At 40.6% G+C, this 27,481-nt stretch overlaps 1 protein-coding gene, 1 long non-coding RNA gene and 1 pseudogene across 3 annotated transcripts in view; 2 read left to right on the plus strand and 1 right to left on the minus strand.

Annotated features, from left to right (window-relative positions):
* LOC146714760 (E3 ubiquitin-protein ligase RNF19B-like) overlaps window positions 1-27,481 on the minus strand; it is a 230,548-nt pseudogene that overhangs the window by 41,333 nt on the left and 161,734 nt on the right. The window lies entirely within an intron of this gene.
* On the plus strand, window positions 16,632-17,323 carry LOC146714763 (uncharacterized). The gene is made up of 2 exons (XR_014918858.1): window positions 16,632-16,843; window positions 17,058-17,323. It is a non-coding gene; the product is annotated as an uncharacterized LOC146714763 (long non-coding RNA).
* LOC146714764 (uncharacterized) lies at window positions 18,026-21,889 on the plus strand. Its single transcript, XM_085451121.1, has 12 exons — window positions 18,026-18,076; window positions 18,177-18,247; window positions 18,334-18,449; window positions 18,538-18,634; window positions 18,855-18,925; window positions 19,009-19,131; window positions 19,388-19,483; window positions 19,928-20,059; window positions 20,146-20,274; window positions 20,414-20,451; window positions 20,528-20,580; window positions 20,684-21,889. The coding sequence occupies exons 2-12, from the start codon at window positions 18,226-18,228 to the stop codon at window positions 21,832-21,834; spliced, it is 2,028 nt and encodes a 675-aa protein (XP_085307247.1). The 5' UTR covers window positions 18,026-18,076; window positions 18,177-18,225; the 3' UTR covers window positions 21,835-21,889.

The following is a 27,481-nucleotide window of genomic DNA, read 5'->3' on the forward strand; positions in this document are numbered from 1 at the left end:
GACAGTCTGCTTGCCTCCACCCCGGGGGGAAGGGTAAGATCTCTTGGGTCTGGGTTCTGTTTCCCCCTCTGGGGGCGAGGGTACCTGGACCCGGGGTATAGAGTATGTTTGGGGAGTGTGATTGTGTGTACATGTCCATTTATGTCAATCCTTACGTTGGGTGAGTGCTGAGTGTTTGTATATGTGTGCATGAGGGTGGGAATGCATGTTTGTGTCTGTGTGTGCCTGTTTGTCTGTGTCTATATGTCAGGTCGGGTCTTAGACTCCACCTCTCTGGGAACTCCCAGGCCCTCCAAGGCCTATCTCCCCTCACCACACTCCCTGCCGGTGACTGATGCCCTCAGGGGTCGGTGCATTGGTGGTTCTTGGTGTCCGGGGCTGGGCACTCAGGTATGTACCGGCTCACTCCCGGTGGCTACCTGGTGGGGCCTGGCGCCTGTTGCTCAGTCAGGCCTCCTCCGGGGTGCGGGGGGCCCTCGGGCCTCCGGCCTCTGGGCCTGCGGCTCGGTTCACTCTGGCACAGCTGGCTGCCGGCAGAGCCGGCGGGCACGCCGGTGCAGCCCCCTCTAGCTTCTGCTCGGTGGCTACTGGGTGACGCCTCGTCTGGGGATCCTCAGCCCTTCCCATGAGGGTGGCACGGATGCCCCTCCGGTGGTCCTCCTTGGGCTCTCGCACTCTGGGGCCTCTGGATGTCTGGGGCCTGGATCTCCTCCATGCCTGCTTCATGCCCTGGGGGACGGGGCTATGGCTCGCTACATCCTCTTGCAGACCATTACATGTGGAAACCATTTGAATACAAGCGCGCTGATCCACACAGGTATGCACACGGGTGTTCACTGCTCGTAGACTTAAATTACACCTTTCTTGGCTGCTACTTCAAAGCACATTGTGCGCTGTCTGTCCTGCGTGCTGCACAACAACATTGAATATTTAGTATTTACTGCTGTTTACACTTAGCTAGATTAATGCGATGGTGTTGTGTTTAGTATGTTGCTTTGTTTTTTGTTTTTTTTGCTTGTTTTCTATTCTTCTTCTCTCAACAGGTGATCCAGGAGATTTTTTTTTCTCCCCCACTTTCTCACTGTCCCTCTCCCCTTCTGTTTTTCTTTTCCTTCCTCTTTCTCTCTCCCTTTCCTATCCCTCACTCATGTCTGTCCCGTCTGTAACATCTGAAAATAAAATATAATAAATAATAAAAACAAAGGTCGATCAAATGGACCAATACGGCAATGCCACGATGATCCATTTGGCAAAGTAAATCCATTGGGTATCCTTGTTGGTCTTCAGACAACAATTCTGATGGCTAAAGAACCAAATGGGACAGGCAAAAAAAAAAAAAAAAAAAAAGGGGACTTATGTACATAAGGCCATTAATAATTAACTGTACGTAGCTATTTGCTTTATGACTATCTAGACAGTGTGAAGAAGTGAAGTATTGAAATTATTTTATGTTGCATAATGACAATGACAATGTTGCCCCTATACATTTAACGACAAAGTTTAATGACCGCCACCTGCTGGATGGTGAGTGCAGAGGGGTGTGTAATTGCTGAGCTGGACAAAGAGAACACCTTTGCTGATGCAATGTCAGTCTTCTTTGGTTCATTCTATGTATTGAACCTGGAATACCAGGAGTCAGCGTGTGCAAAATTGGAACTAATTCGGAGGTATGTTTGAACAGTTAGCTAATAGTGATAGATGATGAATAAATTATCCCTAAGTAACTCATTATTTCAAATCACAACTCAATGTTACTGTATGTTACTATTTATTATGGCATGTTTTAAGGTTTTTTGTAAGGATAAACCCTGAAGAGGGAACCAAATGTACCTCCAAGGTTGGGACAAGCAGAAAGACTCGGACCACTGTGAAGCGATTAACCCTCATGTCACAACTTTCCTCCAGCGGCTTACTGAATTTGAGTGGAGAACTTCAAATTAGGTAACTGTTTTTGCCATTTTTAGTGAATTTCTTGTATAATTTAAGTGACCAGTGTGTTGTTACCTGTGTCTCCACAGATGATCCATGGCCCATGCTTTCTGGACATTTACACAAGACGAACAACAATGAAGACAAGCTCTCTTGCCATCTTGCAAGACGCTGTCTCTGTCCAATAGGTTTTTTGAGTGCAACAGTTTTGATTTTTTTTCCTTCTTTTACCCGTTTGTTAAAAATTATTTCAGCTACTTACACTTTAATTGTCACATGTATTGGCTCACCCTACAAATCAATGAACTCAGTCCACAAAGCAAGATCAGGGTTCAGTGCAGGTCAGTCAAGTTCCTTCACACCACACACGCTCATCCATGTCCTTGTGGACCCTGTTTTGTGCATTGATTTGGTGGTGTGAGCCAGTATTTTGGACAAAGTGTATATAAAGGCAGATGTGTGGGGCTTGATATTATATTCATTACAATTCAGTTTATTTGTATGGTGCCAACAAAATGAATGCCAAGGTACTTCACATTGTAGGTTTAAGACCCTACAAAATATAACTAAGAAAACTCAACACTTGAGCATATGTTGTCTGCCATGATATGGATATGACATAATATCGTTATTGTTTGTACAACCATCTGAGAAAATAATGGATTACATAGTTTAGTAAAAACAAGTGCTTCCTCAATGAAAATATGTTTTCAGTTCTTTTCAGTTTTTGATTTTGGAAATGTGTATTTAGGTAAGGAGACGGACGAGAGGTAAGTGACGGACAAGGTAAGCGACTCATGTTGTAACTGACGTCAGACGCCGGAGATTTTGGCGGAAAATTAAAGCAAATGGTAGTTTAGATTTGAACAAATTCATTTAAGCTTCATTATTACCAAATACACTTATCAATTGTTTTATAACTGACAATATTTGTCTAAATAATCTCCTACACCCTGGAGAACAACGGGGAGAGTTTAGAGACTCTCCAAGATTATATTGATCAGTGCTTTCAGGATCTCGTGATGAAGAAGGCCCAGTGTGCAGCTTCCCCGGCCAAACCTGAGACGCCGTCGTCGAAAAGACAACGCCCGGCAGATTCCCCCGGCTCAACATCGCCAGCCGGCAAAGATATTGCCGACATACTGGAGTCAATCGACAAGCGATTGTCCAGTTTTGACGCAAGGCTGTCCTTGGTGGAGATTCTTCACCGAGAATTTAAATGCTTGCGAGAATCCCTGGAGTTCAGCCAGCAGCAGGTGCAGGGCCGGCCCGTGGCATAGGCCGTATAGGCAAATGCTAAGGGCGCCGTCCATCAGGGGGCGCCACGCCAGTGCCACAAATGTTGAAAAAAAAAAAAAATTGGTACTATTATTTCTAAATACAAAAAATAATCCCACGTTAATTAAAATGCAAAGTAAAGCTTATTTAATAGAAATATTATTGTTACAACATTACGCCCCCCCCCCCCCCCCCCCCTCCCCGCATGGTGCGCCCCCTCCCTTCCCGTATCATGGTTCCTTTTGGACGTCACCACATCAAAAAATCAACACAAGATGTCAAAAAGGCCAAAACTGTCAGGTGCCCAGGGAAGAAAAAAGATAAAAGAAGAGGAGGAGAAACGAGAAAAAGACAGAGGTAGGTAACGTTAGCCTACATCATAGGTGTCAAACTCTGGCCCGCGGGCCAAATTTGGCCCGCAGCCTAATTACATTTGGCCCGCGAAGCCATACCAAATTACTATTAGAGCTGGCCTACTGGTATTATACAGCTAATATATATATTGTTTAGTATTAAGCTTTGCTTGTTCCATATTCAGTTTTTCAGCAAAACTTGTTTGAGTCCATAAGAAGAGATTCATTCTTAAATCTGGAGGAAGATTTTTTTTTTCAATAAATATTAAGGTTAGCCCGCGACTTTGTTCCAGTTTCGAATTTTGGCCCACTGTGTATTTGAGTTTGACACCCCTGGCCTACATGAAATTATTTGTCTGAATGTGATAGTAACCTAAACTTTTAGCATTAAGCTAATGTTACATGATTCGCTAATTGCTAATCAATAAATAGCTAGTTAACTGTTTTACCGTCAGTTAATATTGTGGAGGGGGCTAAATTGTTATGGAAAATAATAATGTAACGTTAGGTAATTACAGTACTCCCACCTTTCCCACCATTCCTCATTTGTATTCATCTTTTAAGCAGGTGTTTTTTGTTTACATTGTTATTGCCTTCTGGTTAGCTAACGTTTACCCTGCAGGTAATAGTCACTTTTCCACCCCTGTATATATTATAGTTGTAAGCCTAGTTGTTAAAGTGCACATCATTAATGTTAATTAAGCAATATCACATGAGAGGGAATGCTGTTTTTTAATGTGAGCACTGCTGTGATTCGGTCAAAGATAATCATAACATAACATTCTCATATGATATTATACTGTTACTTTGCATTCTGCTATTCAGCATTTCACTGTAATGATGACAATAAATTGAATCTAATCTAATTTGCATATCAGTTAACATCATACATATATCTCTTTGGTTTTTCATTTATATTATATCATTTCATTTTATTCCTGGAATCATATGTTTTTATTATTAGACTTTAATACTCAGTGGTGTCACATACTCCTCTCTTCAGATGCACTGTTGAAGTTTCTAAATCCCACCCCTGGGCCATCTACCACATCTACCGCTGCTGCCTCCACTTCAGCAGCACAACCCACCAGTGATGCAGCATCAGCATCACAACCCAGCAGTGATGCAGCAGCATCAAGCGGTCTTCCTGCTGCACCAATAGACCCTGCTGACTGGCCTTCTGCTTTAACTGAAAAGGTACGAACAGAGTTAGTTCACAGAGGTCCATTTGTAATTGATAGTGACTTCACATTCCCGAAACAGAAAGACGGGCGAAGGTGTCAGCATGATTATTTTAACAGACTCTTAATCAATGGGGAAAAGGTGAGAAGAACCTGGCTTATGTATTCGAAAAAAGAGGATAGCTTGCACTGCTTCTGTTGCAAAATGTTTTCCAAGAGAGATTACAAACTGAGTAGGGAAGGTCTGGAAAAATGCAAGCCACTTGCTCAAGGTCCATGAGGATAGCCAGGAGCATAATGCTCACATGGCAACATGGAAGGACTTGGAGGTCCGTTTTGCGAAAGGACTCACAATAGATAAACAAGAGATGGCACTTGCTGAGGCTGAGAGAAAAAGGTGGCGTGAAGTTCTACATCGTTTGGTGGCAATAATTCAGTCCTTAGCTGAAAGAAACATGGCTTTCAGGGGGTCCACAGACACATTAAATAAACCAGACAATGGCAATTTTCTGAAAGAAGTGGAGCTTATGGCCAAATTTGATCCAGTGATGAAGCAGCATGTCAGTAGAGTAGAAAGTGGAGCTGGCAGTCACATACATTATCTGGGAAAAACAATCCAAAATGAACTGATTGACACCATCAGTTCAAGAATAATAAAACGCATTGTAGAAGATATCAAAACATCAAAGTATTTCTCCATCATTTTAGATTGCACACCTGATCTGAGTCATAAGGAACAGCTCTCTGTCATAGTCAGGATAGTGTCACAAGAAGACATACCACAAGTTAAAGAGCATTTCCTGGGCTTTCATGTTGCAGAAGAATCAACAGGAGATCATTTGTCAACTCTCATGCTAAAACGGATAGAGGAGCTTAACATTCCTTTTGAAGACTGCAGAGGACAGTCCTATGACAATGGGGCCAACATGAAGGGAAAAAATAAAGGTGTTCAGGCAAGGTTGCTTCAGCTAAACTCAAGAGCTTTTTTGGTCCCATGTGGTGCCCACACTTTAAATCTGGTAGTAGCTGATGCTGCAAAAAGCTCACCAGATGCCCTTGGCTACTTTGGGCATTTAGCAAAATTATTCAAGCTCTTCTCAGCCTCCACCCATAGGTGGGGTGTTCTCCTGAAACATGTGAAAACCACCTTGAAATCATGGGCTGAGACCAGATGGGAAAGCAGGATAAAAAGCATTGAGGCAGTCAGATATCAGGCTCGGCAAGTCAGAGAGGCTCTTCTGGAGGTGAGGGAAACAGCTACAGACCCTGTGGTCAGAGTTGAAGCCCAGTCTTTGGCTGAGGAGATTGGATCCTATCGTTTTTGCATTTGTACAGCCATCTGGTATGACATTCTCAGCAAGATCCAGTATGTGAGTAAACTCATGCAGTCGCCCTCCATGCAGCTAGATGTGGCTGTCGACTTGCTGAAGAAAACCAAAGATTCCCTCACCAGCTACAGAAACACTGGATTTTCTGATGCACAGACAACGCAAAGGAGATGTGTGAAGAAATGAATGTGGAGGCTGAACTCAAACAAAAGCGATTGAGAACCACCAAAAGGCACTTCGGTTATGAGTCTCCAGATGAGCCCATACAAGATGCACTTAAAAAAATGGAAACCACATTTTTTAATGTGGTAGTGGATACAGCCATCTCTTCACTTGATGAGAGATTTCAGAACCTTGGAGAGGTGAATGACAAGTTTGGAGTACTCCTCAATTTCCACAACTTACAAAAAGAAGAGCTGCTACAGCAGTGCCAAACACTGAGTACTACTCTGACCCATGACAGCCAGCCGGACATTAATGGCACAGAACTTGCAATGGAAATGCAGAATTTCCCACCATTGCCATCAAAGAACATGACAAACATGGAACTCTTGACCTTCCTGCATGAGAAGAAGCTGGCAGAAATTTACCCCAACATGTGGGTTGCTCTGAGAATCTTTGCCACTCTTCCTGTTACAGTGGCTGCTGCTGAAAGAAGCTTCTCTAAGCTCAAACTCATTAAAACCTACCTGAGATCTACTATGATGCAAGAACGTCTCAGTGGACTTTCCATCATAAGCATAAATCATGTGGTCTCAAATCAGTTGTCATATGATGATGTTGTAGATGACTTTGCTGCAAGAAAGACTAGGAGAGTAAGGCTGTAGCAGGTGATGTGAGGTTGATGAGGCGGTGGTGTACAGTAATTTGTAAGTCATTCTAGTTAATGCAGTATTAAAAAGCACAACTAGAGAACTCTGTAGGATCCCCTTTTTTGTAATATAGTTGTTAAAGTCATACTGGTTTATTTAATATCTTGTTTTGTGCAGTGCCTTATTTATATTGTATTTTTAATTTATTTTATCCAACTTGTTGACACGTTTTATTGTGTTTATGTATGTAAAATTTATTGTATTTCATATATTCATTTTTTATTTTTTGTATTCATTTATTTATTCATATATTTTTTTATCTTGTTAATTATTCTGATTGTGAATTTTCTTTCTTTAAGTAAAAAAAAAAGGTCAAAGACAAAGCTATTCGGTTTCTTGTGAGTACATACACTACACTGCCGATGTAGGGGGGCGCCACCTAAAATCTTGCCTAGGGCGCCAGATTGGTTAGGGCCGGGCCTGAGCAGGTGGAAACGCTTGCTGCTGAAAATACCACGCTAAGGGAGTCGGTGAAATGTCTCACAGAAAATGTTACCCAGCTCAATAGAGAAAATAAAAAAATAAAAGAAACAGTTATTGATCTACAAGCTCGTAGCATGCGTGATAATCTGGTATTTTCTGGTATTCCAGAAGCCGCTGGAGAGGACGCGGAGACCACGGTAAAAAGCTTCATCAAAACCCACCTGAAGCTGCCGGAGGACACTGTGAAGAACATCGTCTTCGATCGGGTACATCGCCTCGGCCCCATTCGGGCTACGGCCGGGAGACTACGTCCTATCGTGGCCAAATTCGGCCACTTCAAACAAAAGGAACATGTGAAAAGCCGCGGCAGGGAATTAAAAGGAACGGACTTCAGCGTGAACGACCAGTTCCCCAAAGAGATCTTGGAACGACGCAGGGTCCTCTTCCCAATCCGACGCGGCTTCATCCAGAAGGGCTCCCGCGCTGTCATCGCTGTGGACCGGCTGTACGTGGACGGACAGCTCCACAGTGACCCCAACATCACTCCGTGGCTGTATTAAACTCACACCAGATAAGAATCAGCTACACCCTTTCCCTATCCACTCACACTAACTTGCATTAACATCTGTTTAACTTACCGGTATCAAATCGCATCTTAAAGTGTGATTTCATAGCAGAATTAACACCGTCACTCTCCGTCAGTGATTTAATTGGAATGTTTACGCTTTGTCTTTTTTTTCTTCTCGTTTTTTTTTTTTTTTTTTTTTTTTCCTCTCTTTTCCCCCTCTTGGTTTTATGCTGCCCACCCCTGTCCTTGGTTTCTTTCTTTATTCCTTTCACTGCCTCGATCACCTGCTTCGACACTCATCCACAAACATCCTTTATTTCGACACATACGCACCATGCGCTCAACGGCAGCACATTTACTTCAGTCAGACAGCGCACACAGTCGTTTAGGATACACACACTTAAGCCAAGCCTACTCATATTAGTAAATATGCAAACACATAGTCAGACTCAGGGAGCATCTCGCCACACATTTTTTCTCTCTCTCCTTCTCCTTATTTATGAACAAGTGACGTATTCTCTCCACCTGTCTAAGCGACACACACAGCATACATCCCTAGTTATACACAAACATCTATGGGTACACTGAGGTTCATTACATGGAATATAAATGGAGCTGGCTCCAGAGAAAAGAGGTTAAAAATATTTAACCAACTCAAAAAACTGCAGGCAGATGTTGTCCTTTTACAAGAGACCCACAGACCTCTTAGAGGTTCGAATGAACTTAAAACACCTGAGTTTCCTAATGTGTTCTCAGCTTGTTATAATTCTAGACAAAGGGGAGTAGCAATTTTAATACATAAAAATATTAATTTCACAGTACTCGACACAGTTATAGATCCAGAGGGCAGATTCTTAATCATTAAACTATCTATACTTGATAAAAAGCTATGTATTGCAAGTGTATATGGTCCAAATGTTGATGATCCCTCATTCTTTCACGGTTTTTTCAGTGCACTCTCTGAGCACTTAGATGGCACACTGGTTCTTGGAGGTGACCTCAACCTTGGACTAAATGAAGACATGGATAGGTTCAATACAGCGGGAACTCAGCGTAATTGGCAGTCCACAAATATAATCAAACAGTATATGAGCAACTTTGGTCTTTGCGATGCATGGCGCTCCCTTCACCCCACCAGTAAGGAATATACTTTTTTCTCACATGTCCATCACTCTTACTCTCGTCTGTATTATTTTTTGGTCGGCAGCTCACTGCTGAACGACATTTCAGACACTGAGATTCACCCTATAGCTGTCAGCGATCGTGGTCCTGTATCTTTAACACTAATGCACAAGAATAATACTACGCCAAGAAAAAACTGGAGATTTAATATTTCACTACTTAAAGATGAAGACTTTATTTATTAATATTTATTAAATATTTTAAAAAAGAGTGGACTTCATATTTAGACTATAATGACACTCCCGAAACATCAGCTTCTGTTCTATGGGAAGCAGAGAAAGCTGTGATGAGAGGTAAAATAATTTCTTTCTCATCACATAAAAAGAAAAAAGAAAACAAAAATATTCAGGAATTAGAAAAAAACATCAAATCACTAGAAGAAGCCTACGCGTCCCACCAAGATCAGGAAACACTGAACAAAATACGCAAAACAAAACTAGAATTAAATGAGATAATTAATAAAAAAACAAAATTCTTAGTACAAAGACTACGCTTACAAAATTATGAACATGGTAATAAATCTGGTCAATTTCTAGCAAACCAGCTAAAAATAAATAAAGAAAAAACAACTATCTGTGCTGTTCAAGATTTATCTGGGAACACAATATATGAACCGATACAAATAAACAACATTTTCAGGGATTTCTATAAAACGTTGTATTCACCACAAATAAACCCATCTAAAAAAGAAATTGATCAGTTTTTGGACAACATAACTCTTCCAAAATTATTAGACACTCAAGCAATGGCACTGGATTCATCACTGACACCAGGTGAACTCCAGGAAGCCCTGATAAGTATGCCCAATAATAAGGCTCCAGGTCCAGACGGCTTTCCTGCAGAATTCTACAAAGAATTCTGGTCGATTCTAGCACCAGTTTTCTACAGAACGTTGTTGGAAATCAAAGAAAAGGGCAGACTTCCATCAAATATCAATTCTGCAAACATTAATCTCCTGCTAAAACCAGGCAAAGACCCTGTATATCCCTCAAGCTATCGTCCAATATCCCTTATAAATGTAGACCTTAAAATGATCTGCAAAGCTCTCTCAAAGAGACTGGAGAAAATAACCCCCCTCTTAATTCATCCTGACCAAACTGGTTTCATAAAAGGTAGGCACTCATCAACAAATACACGCAGATTACTTAATTTGATAGACTACTCATACAGTAAAAACCTAGAAACTACAATATTCTCTTTAGATGCAGAAAAAGCATTTGACAGAGTTAACTGGAAATTTCTTTTTGCAACTTTACAAAAATTTGGTTTTGGATCCTCTTTCATCAACTGGTTAAAAATATTATATAATTCCCCAACAGCTTGTGTCAGAACAAATGACCAGACATCCTCCAGCTTCTGTCTCTTGAGGGGGCACCAGGCAGGGATGCCCACTCTCCCCTTCACTATTTGCAATTTTTATTGAACCACTAGCAGCAGCAATTAGACAGAATTCAGTAATTAAGGGCATAAAATGCAAGAACGTGGAACATAAAATCAGCCTTTATGCGGATGATGTGTTACTCTTTCTCCAAAATTCACAAACCAATATCTCTGGGGTGATTGAATTGATAAACTCTTTTGCAAGAATATCAGATTACTCAATTAACTGGTCCAAATCTACAGTCCTACCGATTAATTGCTCCCTCCATAATTCCTCTTCTACACCACTGCAATCGGGAAATATAAAATATTTAGTTATTAATGTTTCTCCCAAGCTTGCAGATCTAACTAAATTAAACCATATCCCACTTTTGAAGAAGGTAGAAGATGATCTGGCTAGGTGGAAATGTCTACCCATATCACTCATGGGAAGGGTTGCCGCTATAAAAATGATGGTCTTACCAAAAATAAATTATTTATTCTCAATGATCCCAACTAAACCGCCACAAGATTGGTTCAGATCTCTAGATTCATGTATGTCCAAATTCCTTTGGAAAAATAAACCCCCACGTATAAGCTTAAAAACACTACAAAAGACCAAGGATAGAGGAGGATTAGAACTACCTAACTTTCAGCACTACTTCTTAGCCAACAGGCTTCAGTTTATCTCAGGATGGCTAAAACACACCCTCTTAGATGAACCTTGGCTAGATGTAGAACAAGCACTTTGCAATAATCTAGAGATCTCAGACCTACCATTTATCAGCTCAAACATCCAATGACATGAATGCTTTAAAAGCATCAACATCAGCTCTTCTCTGACAGCATGGTGGGAGTTTCTAAAATTGACGGCATCTTCATTAATCCCATGCAAACGTACACCTATCTGGAACAACCCTGACATATTACAAAACAATAATATGATAAACTTTTCAGATTGGAGTGGTAAAGGAATCAAATATTTAGAACATATACTAGAAGGAACAGAATTTATTTCATTTGACGGACTAGTTACACAATATGGGATCAACAAGAAAAGATTTTTAGAATATCAACAAATTAAATCCATAGTAAAAAAGAAATTTAAACCGGGTCAAGTTGAACTACAAACACCACCAAGTGTGGTTCAATTTCTTACTCTTAAAACCCCCAAATTACTGTCCAAAATATATAGAATGCTTTCTAAAACAGATGAATCAATATCACTTCCTATTGCAAAATGGGAAGCGGATTTATCAGTTAACTTAGACCTAAACTTCTGGTCTCAGATTTGCTTAAAAACCTTTCATCTAATCAGAAATCCCAGTCTTCAATTAATTCAATACAAAATATTACATAGAGTGCACTATACAGGTCATCGGATGTTCAAGATGTGCTTTACGTCTACCAACAACTGCTCACACTGCCAAACCAATTCACCGGACAAGTATATCCACGCTTTTTGGTTCTGTCCACCAGTTCAGAAGTTTTGGCACGAGATATGTGAGGACTTATCAAAGTGTCTGAAATGTAACATTCCAACTTCCCCCTTAGTGTGTTTGTTGGGCAGCTTAGATAATGTCACTTCAGAAAAGAATATAGTCCATATGTGTGAGGAGAAATTGTAGAAGGCAAAGGAACTCAGACTCAAGATATCTTTTACATGTGCACACATGGACGATTGTCCCTCACCGTCCAATCCATCCTGCACCAGACGTGTGCAGGACAGAAGTGAGACAGAGGAAAAACCGCCCAGGGCTTTCAGAGCTTGCTTTATTTATACTTGAGCCTTCAAGGAAGTAGGAGTGACATGTTCAAAATACAAAAACATTTCCATAAAAGGAGAAAGAGACCGTTAGCTTGCCTGTTAACAAAGGAGGTAGTATGTATGTCACAGCATTCCTCTGCACATATGGCTTCAATCTCTCTTCCTGTGTTGGCTCCAATTCACAACCTCTTCTTCCTTTAAATGAAGCTACAACTAAGCATAATCACAAAACTCAAAAATCTCTCATCAATATGGTTTTCACTGCCCTATGCATAGCCAAGAAAACAGTCCTCATGAACTGGAAAAATAAAAATAATCTTAATTCTAACCAATATAGAAATTATCTATTAGATTACATCAGTCTTGATACAGCCTCTGCCACCACACCAGATCAATTGCTCTGGGCTCCTTTGATCAGCTCCATCACCTAGTGGGGGTGGGGGGGTCATAGTTTGGTCCCGCCTTCACTGTTGTGATTGGTGTGGGGGTAGGGACAGGCCTAGGGCGTCGGGGGGTTCCCCGGAGGCATCTTCCTTGGGGGGCTCAATCCGGGGTAGCGGTCATGTCCGGTTAGGGGCTCTGTTGGCTCTCGGGTGACTGTTTCCTCGTGGCTGCATGCAGCGGGGCTAGGGGAGGGTCTGTGCTGACGGATGTGGGTTACTGACCTGGTAGCCTGGCTGCCCCTGGGTGGGTCCGGGATGGGCGTGAGGTTCTGGGGGCGCTCCGTCTCTGGGCTGGGGCCCTGGCCGGGCCTCGGGGGCTTGGGTCCTGGTTGGTGTGTTGCCGGGGTTGTGGGCGGGTGGGTACATGGGGGCCCAGCCCTGGCGCAGGGTGCCGCCGGTGCGTCGAGCCACCTGGGGGGCTCTTCAACTGGTGGGGGAGATTGTCACATCTTGCAGGAGCTTTCCGCTCTTCAGGAACTCTCTCTGCAGGAGGGGGAGATACAGGAGAGGTGGAGGAAGATCTCAGCCTGGGCGTCTATTGTCTTATGTAGTCTGGAAGATGAGTGGATGGTGGGGTGGGTGCAGTTTTCTCTGTGGTGGGGTTGGGTGGACTGTCCCGGGCTCTGTGGGGCCGGGAGGCGCTGCTGCACTGGGCCCCGGTCTGGATGGGCCTGGGCCCCCTTTCCCTGGCGGGTCGCGGAGTATGGGGGTGCCTACTGGGGTCAGCAGGGGAGCTGGCCCCAGGGAGGGGTCACTTGCCCCTCCCTTCCTTCCCTCCCCATCTCCAGCTGCCTCCCTCTTCCCGCTCCACCACAACCACCCACACATTCAGGGCCTTGGAGTAGGGGTATGTCACCAGGGTGCAGAGGAGGCTACCCCCCCCCCCCCCCCCTCCTCTGTCCCCTTCTGGCTGCCTCTGCCTCAATTTTATCCCACAACTTAGACATTCACGTTACTCACACTCTCATTACACATAGATATAGGATCTTGGGGGTGGGCACGATACACGGAATCCAAATTACCATCAGGGTGTACACCTCACCCCTGGCGTCGTTGCCCACCTCTCAATTTTAAATACACGTAGACATTGAGGGCTAGCATGAGGGACTAGGCGCATACCTGCTGCTCTCTGGCAGGTAGCTCCATGCCCTCCTGGGTTTTAAATGTACCTTAGAACACACATGCATCAACACTACAATGAGCGGGTGGAGGGAGGTTTGGAGTCTTCTCTCACCCCCGTTCTCTGCGGCCCGCTGGAGCAGGGGGGCTAGGAGGAGGAGTTGGCCGTCCGACTGCGGTCTGGAGTGTGGGGCCTCCCTGCTGCTGCGGAGTCGGGGCGGTCTGCCTCTCCCCACCGCAGGGAAAAGGGTAACACCACCTGGGTCTGGGTGCAGTTCCCCCCTCCAGGGGCAAGGGTACCTAGACCCGGTTCGTAGAGTACGCTTGGGGAGTGTGATTGTGTGTACAGCGTCTCTTCATGTCTGTCTCCACATTGGTTGAGTGTGGAGCAAGTGCATATGAGAGCATGAGGGTGGGAATGGATGTTTGTATCTGTGTGTGCCTGTATGTCTGTGTCTATATGTTAGGTTGGGTATCAGACGCCACCTCTCTGGGGACATCTCAGGCCCTCCAAGGTTTGGAGGCCTATCTCCCCCCACCACCACTTCCCCTGCCAGTGGCGGACTCCATCAGACATCGGTGCGTTGTTGGTTCTTTGTGTCTGGGGATGGGCGTCCAGGTACACACCGGCTCACTCCTTGGCGGCCGCTTATCGGGGCCTGGAGCCTGGGGCTCGCTCGGGCCACTTCGGAGGTGGGGTGCCCCCGGCCTCTCGGCCTGGGGCTCGGTTACTCAGGCGCAGCTGGCTGCCGGCGGAGCTCACGGGCGCGTCACTGCAACTCCCCCTGGCTTCTGCTCCGCGGCTGCTGAGTGAGCCCTCATCCGGGACTCTCCTCAGCTCTTTCTGGGACAGTGGCATGGCTGCCCCTCTGTTGGTCTTCCTTGGTCTCTTGTGTTCTGAGGGCCTCTGGATGTCTGGAGTTTTGATCTCCTCCATACCTGCTTCATGCCCTGGGGGACGGGGCTGTGGCCCCCCCACACCCTCTAGCAGATCATTACATGAAGGAACCTTTTAAAAAAAACAAGCGCGTCCATGCTCACAGGTGTACACACGGGTGCTCACACACACAAACTACACCCTTTTTGGCTCCTACCTCAAAGCACACTGTGTTCTGTTGATCTTATGTGCTGCACAATAATGTTTAATATTTAGTATTTACTGTTATATTCCCATATATATCATTGTGATGTTGTTTATTCTATTGCTCTTGTTCTCTTCTGCTTGTTTTCCTTTTTCTTTCTCAACAGGTGATCCAGGTGATCGATATATGCATTTTCTTTATTTTTTTTTCTGCCCATTCTGTTGGTTTTTGTTTTTTGCCCTTCTCCCCCGTCCCTCTTCTCAGCTGTTTCTCTTTCCCTCTTTCTTTCTCCCCTTCTTTCCCCCAGTCAAGTCTGTCCCGTATTCAGCAAGTGAAAATAAAATAAACAATAAAAGGTGAATCAAATAGACCATTATGGCAAGGCTGGGATGGTCAATTTGGTAAAGTAAATCCGTTGGGCATCTTTCTTTGCCTTTAGACAATAATTCTGATGGCAAAAGAGCCAAACGGGACAGGCAAAAAAAAAAAAAAAAGGAAATGTGTATTTCTGCAGAGGAAAATCAGAACTGAAATAAAGTGGTGTAAAGCACATGAATTATATTTTGTGTGTGTGTGTATCTATCTATCTATCTATCTATCTATCTATCTATCTATCTATCTATCTATCTATCTATCTATCTATCTATCTATCTATCTATCTATCCATCAAATTTCTTTGGAACCCTCCAGTCTCTTACAGTATGTTACTGTTAACTGAAATTACGGTCAATTACGACCTGTTAAACAGTAAATGACCGCCTGTTGGGACACGGTATCCTCTAGCAGAGATGAATATTTTGGTGATAAAGGTAAGTTACTGGTTAATATATTGCAGTTTATTACCTTGCAGCGGGCTTACAGTGACATACCGTGAATAAACGGTAGTATACCAATTTCTTAATCACAGTATGATGTTACTTTGTTGACGTAATTTACGACATAACGGTATCTCACTGGCGTCACTGTCGCCAGTGAGATACTGTAAAAAAGGCTACGGTGCGTAACCATAATTTGTCCAGGAGTATTATACCACACCAGCAAAAAACGGTATCATCCTGCAGAACGGTAAGCTACCGTAACACGGCGTCACGGTATGACGCTGGCAACAGTGACGCCAGTATGTTACCGTAAAGTGGCGATGAAAAGTCTTAACAGTGTACAAACTAGGAAAGAGCTGTGCACCACTGAAATAAATGGGCTATTATTGAAATACAGTTAAAATATTTAACAAATCAGTTGCATACAAGTCATATGTGAACTGTGATATAAATCCGGAGGTGTGAATAATATATTTAGATCTAAAGGAAACCTTCCTGCCTTTAGTATTTTTCGTGACCATTATTAGTTGTCTTTAAACATCCAGAGGTCTGTAAGATAGTTCATAGTGTCTAACAAGTGTCTTGTATAGTTAAGGTGAAAAGTTACTACATGACTGAACCCCCCCAAGTATGTAAGTTGCTCATATCGTTTCTTGGAAATCGAAACTGGGTGTGGGAAATAATAGTTTTGCTTTTGTATTCATGTCTGTTAAGGTGTATGTGTCTGTTTGGTTAAATTAATTAAGCAAGCCATTCAACAGTAACATTCAGACGTTAATTATTTTGAAATGATCGAACATCTCCTGTTGGTTTTAAAATTGAGTATTTTCAAGACGTCACAACACTTGTTTCTACAAAACCGGATGCGGCTGCCTCCACCGTGACGTCGGATTCAATAGCAGATAAGAAAGAACAGCTTCATCTCTCATTCAGAGAGTGACTTGAACGAGACTCAGTGTTGCCTCTCGCTGAAAAACAAAACAAAACATAAAATCATGGGTAAAATATACCAGGTCAAAGTGTTCGGGATTGATCGTGAGCTTAAAGTGATTGACCTCTGCGACTCCGAAGAGATGATGAAGAAAATGACCGTCCTAGATCTGAAAAATAAAGTAGTAAAGAGGTTTCCCGGGACCGCAGGTAGGCTAAACACTGAAAAAGAAAAACAACGAGACTAGCTGCATTTTCACATTTCATAACAAACACAACAACAGGGTCAACCTATATATACATTTTAACTGAGCTGAAAACTTATCTGACGTGTGTAATTTTTATTTCAAGCTAATGTTCATCTATTTTCTAAAATGCATATTTTGTTTCTCCTTTTCATTCTTAAACGCGTTCTTGGGTACAGATGATCTGCAGATGATCTTCGCCAACCATAGGCTAGATGACGACAATGAACTTCTGTATAAATATGGAATCCAGCACTTGTCTGTTATCCAGCTGGTGGTGAAGCTTAATGGAGGTCTACCAGCTTGATAGAGGGCGACGGAGAACACAGTCATCGTCTCATTTTGTATAAAGATCTGTGTTGAAAATGTGATCCTGATCTCAAAATATGAAGGATTCGATATTGATGTCATAACAATACTTGACACAGTACTTAGGTTTTGATTATCACTGACTTTTATTACATTGTTAATTTCTTGAATAAAAAAAAGAAAGAAAACTGAAGAATAAATTGTCACAGATATAAAAATCGGCTTCCCTCTTATTTTTTGTTTTTGTTTTTTTTATCTCTGTAAATTAGTAAACTGAAATAAGATTTCTAATAAAGCCTAAATGGACCAAGTATATATTCTCTTTTTGTAAATAAAGGATGCATTATGAAAGCATATCATTTCCAAGTATAATGTTAAAAATTTTATACTGCATTAAATATTGCTCAGTTAGTTACACTTTACTATTGTTTCCGAACAAACTTCACGTTTTCAGCCACTATTGGTTTAAAACAGAGCAAAGAGATTTCCAGTAGATGTATGTTCTTTATGTTGGACATAAAGTCTACAAGCCTTTTGGCTAGATAATTACCTTCGGAAAAAACTGACGTAACAAGCAATTATAAGCACATACATACAAACCGTGAATAAAAGATAAAGTCTCAAGAAATAAAGATATGCAGGAAATATCAAGAGGAAAAGAATGGAATGGTTGCAGGTTCAAAGAGGCAAGCACATGAATCTTTGTTAAATATGTAGATAGTAGGGGCAAGGAGGAGAAGGCGAAACTGATATTAAACTAGATGCGTGCACAGCAACAATTTCCTGTGGCCACATATGCAGTTGTAGGTGTGGCATCCAGCGAAAAAGAAAGTGAGTAGCGAGGAACAAGCCACATATATCGTCCTTCAAGCGTGGCTACAAACTAAAGGTATTTTTAAGTGTTTTTAAGGTGTTTTGTTTCTTCCGCTTTGCCTTTATTATATAAAAACAGATTATAAAGGTTCCTAAACATCATTTACATTTTAAAGTAGGTTATATGCGGTGGAACAACATTTTTGGCGCATTGAAGGAATCACAATGACTGACATTAATTCTCATGGTACGACGCACAGTTTACATCTGAAAGCTATTCTTTGATCCATAACAATAAAACTAGTGTGATACTTATTATTTTCTTTCCAACAGCCAAAAAACCCAATGGATTGGTAAATCAAGGAGCAACGTGTTACTTGAACAGTGTGCTGCAGGTGCTGTTCATGACCAAAGATTTCAAAGAAGCGGTGACAAGGTCTGGTACAGAAATTAATGAAGCGAATTTATTTGGTTGAATTTAATTGAATGTGTACCTTTGTATCATTCACGACCAATGTGTTTATTTTTTATAGAGACTCTAAATATATTGATCCACTTCTTAAACACCTGTTTGAAACCTTAAAGAAAAAAACAGCAACGACGTCTCGGATCACAAACAAGCTGAAGATCCAAGGTACAGTGTCTGTTAGCAAGTGTTAATAATGGCTTTTAAATTTTAAATTTAAGAGGAAAACACCTTAACATCAGGTTAGTGTTAACATAGTCTGGTGTAAGAATTTTAATGCACTCCTTTTCTGCTACAGGCAATATTAACAATTAATTAAACTAAGTTTTAAAATCCCAGCTGTAGAACAGTAAATAAGTATATATTTGATTTTTCTCCTCACCACCAGTGTATGAGCAACGTGATGCTGCTGAATACTTTGAGAAGATTTTAAATGAAACCAGTCGTAAGGCTTCACAGGTAACACTGTGAAGCTATATATTTATATATGTTTGTGCTTGTATGTGTGTGAAGTTAAGTGTCTCTATTTTTGAAAACTTTAGATATTTCAAGGAGAGCTGACACACAAGAACACATGCAGTGAGTGTAAGACAGATACAAACACCAGTGATCCATTCTGGAGTCTGCCTCTTGCATTGGAGTCAGACAATAATGAATACAATGTGGTAAGGCAGCCACTGTTCTATTAGATGTGCAACATAAATGTGTAACAGATTCAAATGTGTAGCATGAAGAGCACATTTCAATTAACAAACATTTCGTCAAACAATTTTGATAAAATAGAACAAAATTAACTGCATGTTGAGTTGCAGTATGCTGCAATATAAGAAATATCCCATGTATTGTGTTCACTACAGGTGTGTACTGTTGAAGGGAGAGACTTGGTTCAAGTAATATGAATGTGTTCTTTATTTTCCCCAGGAGAAAGAAATTAAAGACTTTTTCCAAGAAGTATGTATTGATGGAGACAACCAGCTGTACTGTGAAATATGTGATGCCAAAGCTGGTGCTAAAATAGTAAGTTAATAAGAAATACCTTTGTGATTTATGCACATAAACTTGAAGGCCACAGGTTTAAAGGTGTTATAATTGCAATGGTGGGATTGCTTGACAATGCCAGTGGCCTAGGTGTTCTCTTGTTGTTGAAGTTTACACAGTGGAGTTAGGACAGGATGTTTTAATGGTCATTTGGTTCTGTTACAATATTTAATTTAATCTGGAGGTCCTTAATAAAGAGCATGAATATTTATGTTTGACATTAAGTAAATTATAAAACTGTTGAAACAAAATAGCATGTAGATTTGATGATGTTAAAATAGTTAACTTCTTAAATCTGTACAGCAGTCGTTATGATTAAAATTTATATTTTTAGGGATTCGTTCTCTTTTTAACTACATTAAATCTTAAATTGTGGGGCACTTAAAATTCTTGACATCTTTTTGGTATATGTCCATTAATTAGAAATTGGAAATGACACGTTATCCAGAAGTTTTGACGCTGCTGTTGAAAAGATTTAGGTTTGACCATCGATACCAAGAACATGTGAAAATAAAACGAGCAGTCACAGCTCCTGACACTCTACAAATACCAGAGGTATACTGAATATTTCATTATGTTGTCATTACTTTTTATTTTCTAATTCCTGATACTAATTTCTTCCTTTTTTTACCCATTATCAGAACCAGACCTATGAGCTTTATGCATTTGTCGAGCACTTTGGTGACTTGAGATCCGGACATTACACCGTAACAATCAAATCGCAGGATGATGACAGATGGTACAACTTCAATGATACCTGTGTCACATTGGTAAGCCTGATTGATTTTTTTTCCATTGGTATTGTTCCCAAGACATGAATACTTTAACACATATTAATGCAGTTTTGTGCTTGATAGAAAAAAGTATTTAGCCTATAGATGATCACCTTTGTATTCTTTATATTAACAGCTTCCAGAAAGACCATTCCAGCTGGACAGAAATAACACGTAAGCTTTTATCTGAATTTTCTTCCGAAAACAAACATTTACTGAATATTAAACTGACCCTACTTTACTTTTACAGTGCTCTTACTAGATCCAGCAGTGCTTATCTTCTGTTCTACAGGAGAAAGAAAAGTAAGATGGGAAACATTTCTGATGAACTTACTGATGTTTCTGTGAATGATTGTATCACACTGGCAGTTTGAAATGACTTTGACTGTTTTGATTTCATTTCCAGTGCATGCTACAGACACACAACACATCAGTGAGGCACCCACTGGTGGAGCTTCAGCCAGTGAGCATCAAGAACAGGTTGTAAAGACCACAGGGAGAGACGAAGGTGAGGCAGCAGGCGTGGACCATAACCTTGTGGACATACAGGGAAAAGATCAGCAGATGATAATGAATGATGTAGAGAATAAAGATGAAAGTAAACAGGAAAAAGAGAAAGAAAAGTACTCGGCAAAAAACAAGAAAAACAAAGACATGGAACATGCAGACAATGAAAGCAGTGACCAAATTACAAAGAAAAGAAAAACTGATAATCAGGATTCTGATGACCACAAGAATGATGTTGTGCATCAGCAGGATGCAAATTTAAAACCCAGAAAAGGCAGTGATCACCAGGATAAGCAACACAGTCTGACAGTCGAACAAAATGAAGAAATGAGAGAGTACAGACTAAGAGATAAGGACAAGCAGATGATGATAGCTGAGATGGTAGACAGTAATAGCACAGATGAAGCTAATAGAAGTAAAACAAGAGATGGGAAAAGCGGGTCTGTAGTGCATAAAGACTCCTCTGATATGTTTCAAAGCAGTGGAAAGGTGGATGAAGGTAAGCAGAACATGTCAGAGAATGATGAAGAGCAAAAGAAAAATGATAAGCAGCATGAGACAGATGGTGAAGCTGCACAAAGAAGAGATAAAACAAAAACAGAACAGCACAATCTGGGACAAAAAGTCAGGCATGAATGTGTGGAAGGAGAGACTGTGGAAAATCAGCACAAACTAGGGGTTATTCAGTCACACAGCAGACCTAGAAGTGTTGGTGAAGACATGCGAGGTATAGATTCTGAGAAGGAAGATCAGACAATTAATATTCAAAAATGCGTCAACACGCAGACATTAAAAAAAGCAGAGGAAATAAACGATGAAGGATGTGACTCCAATAAAGGTGAACTGCAAACTTTTCACAATTTTAACAAAGGTAAAAGTGATAAAATAGAAAACAGTCACAAGAAAAATGTAGCAAAAGAGTTTCATACAGGAATACAGCATGAGAGTGAGAAACAAGACGTATCTGATAAAAAGAGGAAAGGAAACAAGAGAAAGCAGAAAAAAGGAACAAGATTTACATGGGGTATTAGTTGTTGCGGAAAAGGTTAGGGTAATCAGAGTGAAGTCTGAATGCTATAACTTAACCTAAAATGTTACTTTACAGAATCTTGTTTTGTATTTAGTTTCAATGTGATTTTCAGATTTTTAATGTATTCATCAGAGATCAGTTGAAATCATGTGAAATGCTGTAAAAATGTTTCCTTTTTTATTCTTCTTCTATAATTGCTTTCTTGGTGTATTTTACGTTGGTATTGGTATTGAAGTTCACTTTGTTCATTTTGGTTAACTTTGTTCCATTTTTATAAGGTAATATGTATTATTTCCTATTCGAGGGCCCAACGAGCATCAGTTTAAATCAGTTGATAAAAAAAAACTTGTTATTTATAAGGAAACAGAAAAAGATTTTAAAATTGTTCTTGATGTTTACTGATATCTAATTCAACTCATTCACAATAGTGCAGAAATTTATTTCATGAATCTGTATTAGGAGGATAATTTCACATTTAAATTATACATATTAGTATGTTTTCAGTTTTACTGTCTGATGACATAAAATATCTGGTTGGTCTCAGTGTTGGGACTAGCAAAGTTCACCTGTAACCCTCTGAGTATTTAAGACACATAAAAAAAAACTAGTAAGACTAGTAAAAACAAGTTTTTGAGTTTAAATATTTAGGTTAGAGATGCTTGATTTTATAGTACGACTCTAATGAGAAACCTGTGAAACACTGGATCACAATAAACTGCTTGAATATGCCTCCACTTCAAGCTCTGCCCGTGTGATTTCTTTGAATGCATGCTACAAAAACTGAATAGTATATTTTAACACGGCAGCTGAGGAACAAACTCTGGTAACTGGCAATTGTATTTAGAGACGTGACGCTAGAGACACCAGCAACCATAGTGAATTGTCTTCCAGGGGCCAGAGCAGGTGACACTTGTGGAAATTTAAAACTGCTGGCTTAGGGTCAATGTAAATGACATAAAATAGTGCTGGATCAGGTGACCCTGAAACCTTCCTTAGTTATTCTGCAATAGGTTTAGGCTCCTAGGAGATTCCTATGATGCACTGAATCATAGGAATCTGAGAAAGTTGTGTCTTCATTCACCTTTTTCACTCACTATGTGTTTATATTACCACTCTGCACTTAAGTATTAGTTATTATTAATCTCTGGCTGTCTGTTGTATTATTGTAGCGTCATTACCTTACAATATAAAGTGCCTTGGGGCAACTGTTATTGTGATTTAGCAGCATGTAAGTAAAATTGAATTGAGTTGAATTGAATTGATAGTTTTTCTAAATTGATTGGGTGTCTGGTTAAGCTTAACTTTCTACTGTATGTTGAAGACACTGTAACTCAAAATTTTAGTCAGCTATCCACTCTTGGAGCCTTCAAGCTGGATATCAATGCTTTTATCCACGACCTGATTCTGTCCATAACTACCCAGAGCTTGTGACCATCAGTGAGCGTAGGAACAGTGATCAGTAAATTGACAGCTGTATTTTAACGCTCAGCTCTCTTACAAGCAACAGATCTTCACTACACCCTATTTATCTCTCAATCTCATACTCTACTCCCTGCTTAGTCAAAAATTTGAACCAGGAAACAGTCAAATGCCAAAATGGCAATAATGGAAAGAAGACTCCGAAACAAATCCCAAGAAAGATAGTTTCACAGTTTAACTGATTTTGGTTTTGCTGAACTACACTGTTGTGCAAAAGAAGAAAGCTCTAACTCATTTTACCAACATAAAGGATAGATTATCAGTTCACTATGACTGAATCCAAAGACATAACTCTGGGATCACATCTTCTGTCATTCTGACTCTCAGTTCAGATAAGCTCAGGGAATTGACAGTAAACGGTCACCTTCAATGACACCGTTTTTTAAAAATACTTTTAGTTTCTCTTCTCTCACCCTTTGAGTCAGGTTGAAAAGAATTCAAAGTATCAACCATAAGTTTCATTCTAAGATAAGGTTGAGTAATTGTCCACACCCACTGATACTTGATTTTCACTTTCAGTTCACTGTAACTGACATGATTTCTGTACAGTCAAGTGTGAATCACTCCCCTCATTTAGCCCGTTTCCGTTAGTGATGTGTTGGTCGCGAACGAAACAGCTCTTAGAGCCGACTCTTTGAAGTGAACGACGTGAGCCGGCTCCTTATTGGGAGCTGTGGGATTTTTTTCTTTCTCTCACCCTCTCTCTCGCACTTTTTTTCCGCTTCACTCCGCATGCGAGCCTTGTGCTTTGCGCTGGGCAGAGGGGGGAGGGGCCGTAGTTACACTTGCAGTAGCACAGGAACAGAGCGGGAGGGAGAGAGATAGAAAGAGAGCCAGGGACAACAACGTCACATTAGAAAGGTATAGTAATCATCCACAACTATTTTCAGATGCGGATGATAAAGGATTCAGAAAGTTTATTCATGCAGGTCCATGTGACAGAGAATGTGCATCTTCTTTTTGTTTTCATATTTTTTCATATTTATATTTAATTGTGTTGTGGTTTGCAAAGTTGAAATGTAAATAGTTGGTTTTTGTATTATATTTATTTATTACATTTTATGTGGAGTGAATAAATAAAAGTATATTTACGGTGGCCCCTACAGACAAAGCACGTACAAACTCCATAACACGTACAAACTCTGAAGCACTTAAAAAGTCCAAAGCACGTACAAACCCCGAAAGCACGTACAAAAGACAACAGACGTACTGCAGGATGCTAGGGGCAGTGTTGAGCTTTTGTTACCTAGTGGCTACACAAGCCAGGAAGCACCAATGACCGGATTTGGTGTGTGGTAGTAACAGGTAAATGAACATTTTTTTTACATTATTTGAATATATATGAGTGCTTGTGTATAAATACACAAATAATACACATATGTTTTAAATTGTGTAATTTAAGTGATCTAGGTAGCTCTGTTTTGGAAGCTCAGTTAATGCAAGAAATGTGTTTTGGAGTTTGTACGTGCTTTGTCTCTAGGGGCCACCCTATATATTTATATATAAACTTATATAAATAAAACCACGTTGTTGTTTTTTTACATTAGTAATTCCTTTTGTGCATAATTTTATATTGTTGTTAATAATAAATTAATTAAAGCAACAAAACAACCTGAAGAGCCGGTTGGGAGCTGAAAGAGCCGGTTCTCTAAAGAGCCGGAAATCCCATCACTACTTTCCGTAGCGAATGTTAACAACATTGTCTAATGAGTTTTGCTACTTTGACATTTTGATCTAAAACATCTGCAAATATTTCTTATTAAAATATGCAAGTTATCAAATGAAACAAAATGTACCTGTTAAATAAACATGGTTTGTTTTTTAATTCAGGCAGATTATTGTTTGTTTGCAGCTTATTAGACAATAGTTGTTAAAGTTGAGCAGGATCTGAAACGTGGTCATACTTATCATCATTAACATTTAAATTTACAATAATGGATTACAGAGCAGTAAGGAATAGATTTCATCACAGTAGATGTTTTTCTTAAAGTGCTGTATAAATTTAAGAATATAATCCACCCGTTGTTATAATCGTCAATGCCCTGTACCAACATAGAGCAGAGCAGCTACCTGGACGCTACTCCAACAGGGGTCGATTATCTTGTTAATAATTTTACCTCTTTACTAAGTACAACTCTGGATACTGTAGCTCCTGTGAAAAATAAGGCCTCAAATCAGAACTCTCTGTTATAATTCTTAAACATGTGGCCTAAAGCAGATGACTCGTGAGCTGGAGAGGAAATGCCATGTCACAAATTTAGGAGATCATCATTTAGCCTTGAAAAATAGTTTGCTTCTTTATAAAAAAAAAGCCTTCTGTAAAGCTAGAGCATCTTACTATTCATCACTGATTGAAGAAAATAAGTACCAAATTCAGTACCATTGATATTTATTCTTTAAAAAAAACATCTCTTGACTCAGCTGTCTTGGCTAATTATAGGCCAATCTCCAACCTTCCTTTCATATCAAAAATCCTTGAAAGAGTAGTTGTCAAACAGCTAACAGATCATCTGCAGAGGAATGGCTTATTTAAAGAGTTTCAGTCAGGTTTCAGAGCTCATCACAGCACAGAAACAGCTTTAGTGAAGGTTACAAATGATCTTCTTATGGCCTCTGACAGTGGACTCATCTCTGTGCTTGTCCTGCTAGACCTTAGTGCAGCGTTCGATACTGTTGACCATAATATTCTATTAGAATGATTTGAGCATGCTGTAGGCATTACCAGTACTGCACTGCAGTGGTTTGTATCATATCTGTCTAATTGACTATGTGCACGTTAGCATATGCTACTTCCGGTGCGGAAGCTCCTGTGGGGAGTTTTGTTTCCGGTGTCCTATTCGCGCCTGGTTTACGGTCCAAAACAAGTTAAGCAAATGAATGAATCAAGCGGCGATTTACATTTCTATAGATGTCTTGGGCATTTACCCAATATATCTGTAAATGATGTTCATCGACTTGTCGATATTTTTTCCCTGCGCCTCAGAGCAAAAGAGAAAATGGATTCAAATGTTATATTTCTCAGCTGTCCCTCGTTTATCGCGGGTGTTATGTTCTAAAAATAACCAGCGATAGGTGAAATCAAGTAGCCAATTTTATTTTTTGATGGTGCAAAACGTTTCGTGGACATCGTGGACACACAGTACTGCACTTCAGAGTCACACTGCTAGCAATCGATGCAGCGATTCTGTACTGTACAGGAGAGACGGCACGGAGGAGATCGTCTGCAGCGATCAGGACGCAGGACACAATGTGACGTAAAAAAAATAAGCATGCAAACTTGCACTAAAAAATCTGTGAAACAGCGAGGTGAAAGGTGAACCGCGTTATTAGCGAGGGACCGCTGTAATTTTTAAGGTAAGTCACAACATACCCTTCGTACATACTAATGTATAGAAACCCTTACCAGAAATCATTCATTTTTGTGTGGCTTTTTTCACAGTTTGTTAACATGCTGTGTAGGTGTGTACTTGACTAGCTGATCTGACATAATGGGGGAAACATCTAGTTTGACTATTCTTCACCTGTAGTTTGAATGCTGAACATTTGCCTGTTTAAATCATAAGACCAGTCACTATACAGAGATATGCTTCCGAATGTGGACGATGTGTCTTCTGCTGCAGTAATGCAGTTCTGCTTGTGTTGAGTGATGTAAACAACTGATCGATCTAAACTCTTTAAATGCCAAAATTGATCATTAGATTTTTTTTATGACATAACAGTGGTGAGTGTTCCCACCTTCTGCTCTTTGTAACTTAACGCGATCTTTCCGTTTTCGAGTTTTGGACATGATTTTGGAGGATATCTTTGCAGTAGCGATTGACCGCAAAGTAAAACTACCGGAAATGCACAACCCCACATCCGGTCTCAAACCAGGAAGTTAGCATTTTCTCGTGCACAGGGTCAATAGACTCCAATTTCTTCATGTAAATAGAGAGTCTCTTCACTGGCTCCCTTCCACAGCATGTCCTTTATCCTGTCTTCCTTCTCTCAGCCCAACCGGTCGCAGCAGATGGCCGCCCCTCCCTGAGCCTGGTTCTGCTGAAGGTTTCTTCCTGTTAAAAGGGAGTTTTTCCTTCCCACTTGCACCAAAGTGCTTGCTCATAGGGGGTCATATGATTGTTGGGTTTTCTCTGTATGTATTATTATAGGATCTACCTTACAAAGTACAAGGTACTTATAAAATACCAT

Source organism: Copadichromis virginalis, linkage group LG3 (genome assembly GCF_057382275.1).
Source record: "Copadichromis virginalis isolate Kocher_CV1m ecotype Utaka linkage group LG3, C_Virginalis_male_GT1.1, whole genome shotgun sequence".
Classification (NCBI taxonomy): Eukaryota; Metazoa; Chordata; class Actinopteri; order Cichliformes; family Cichlidae; genus Copadichromis; species Copadichromis virginalis.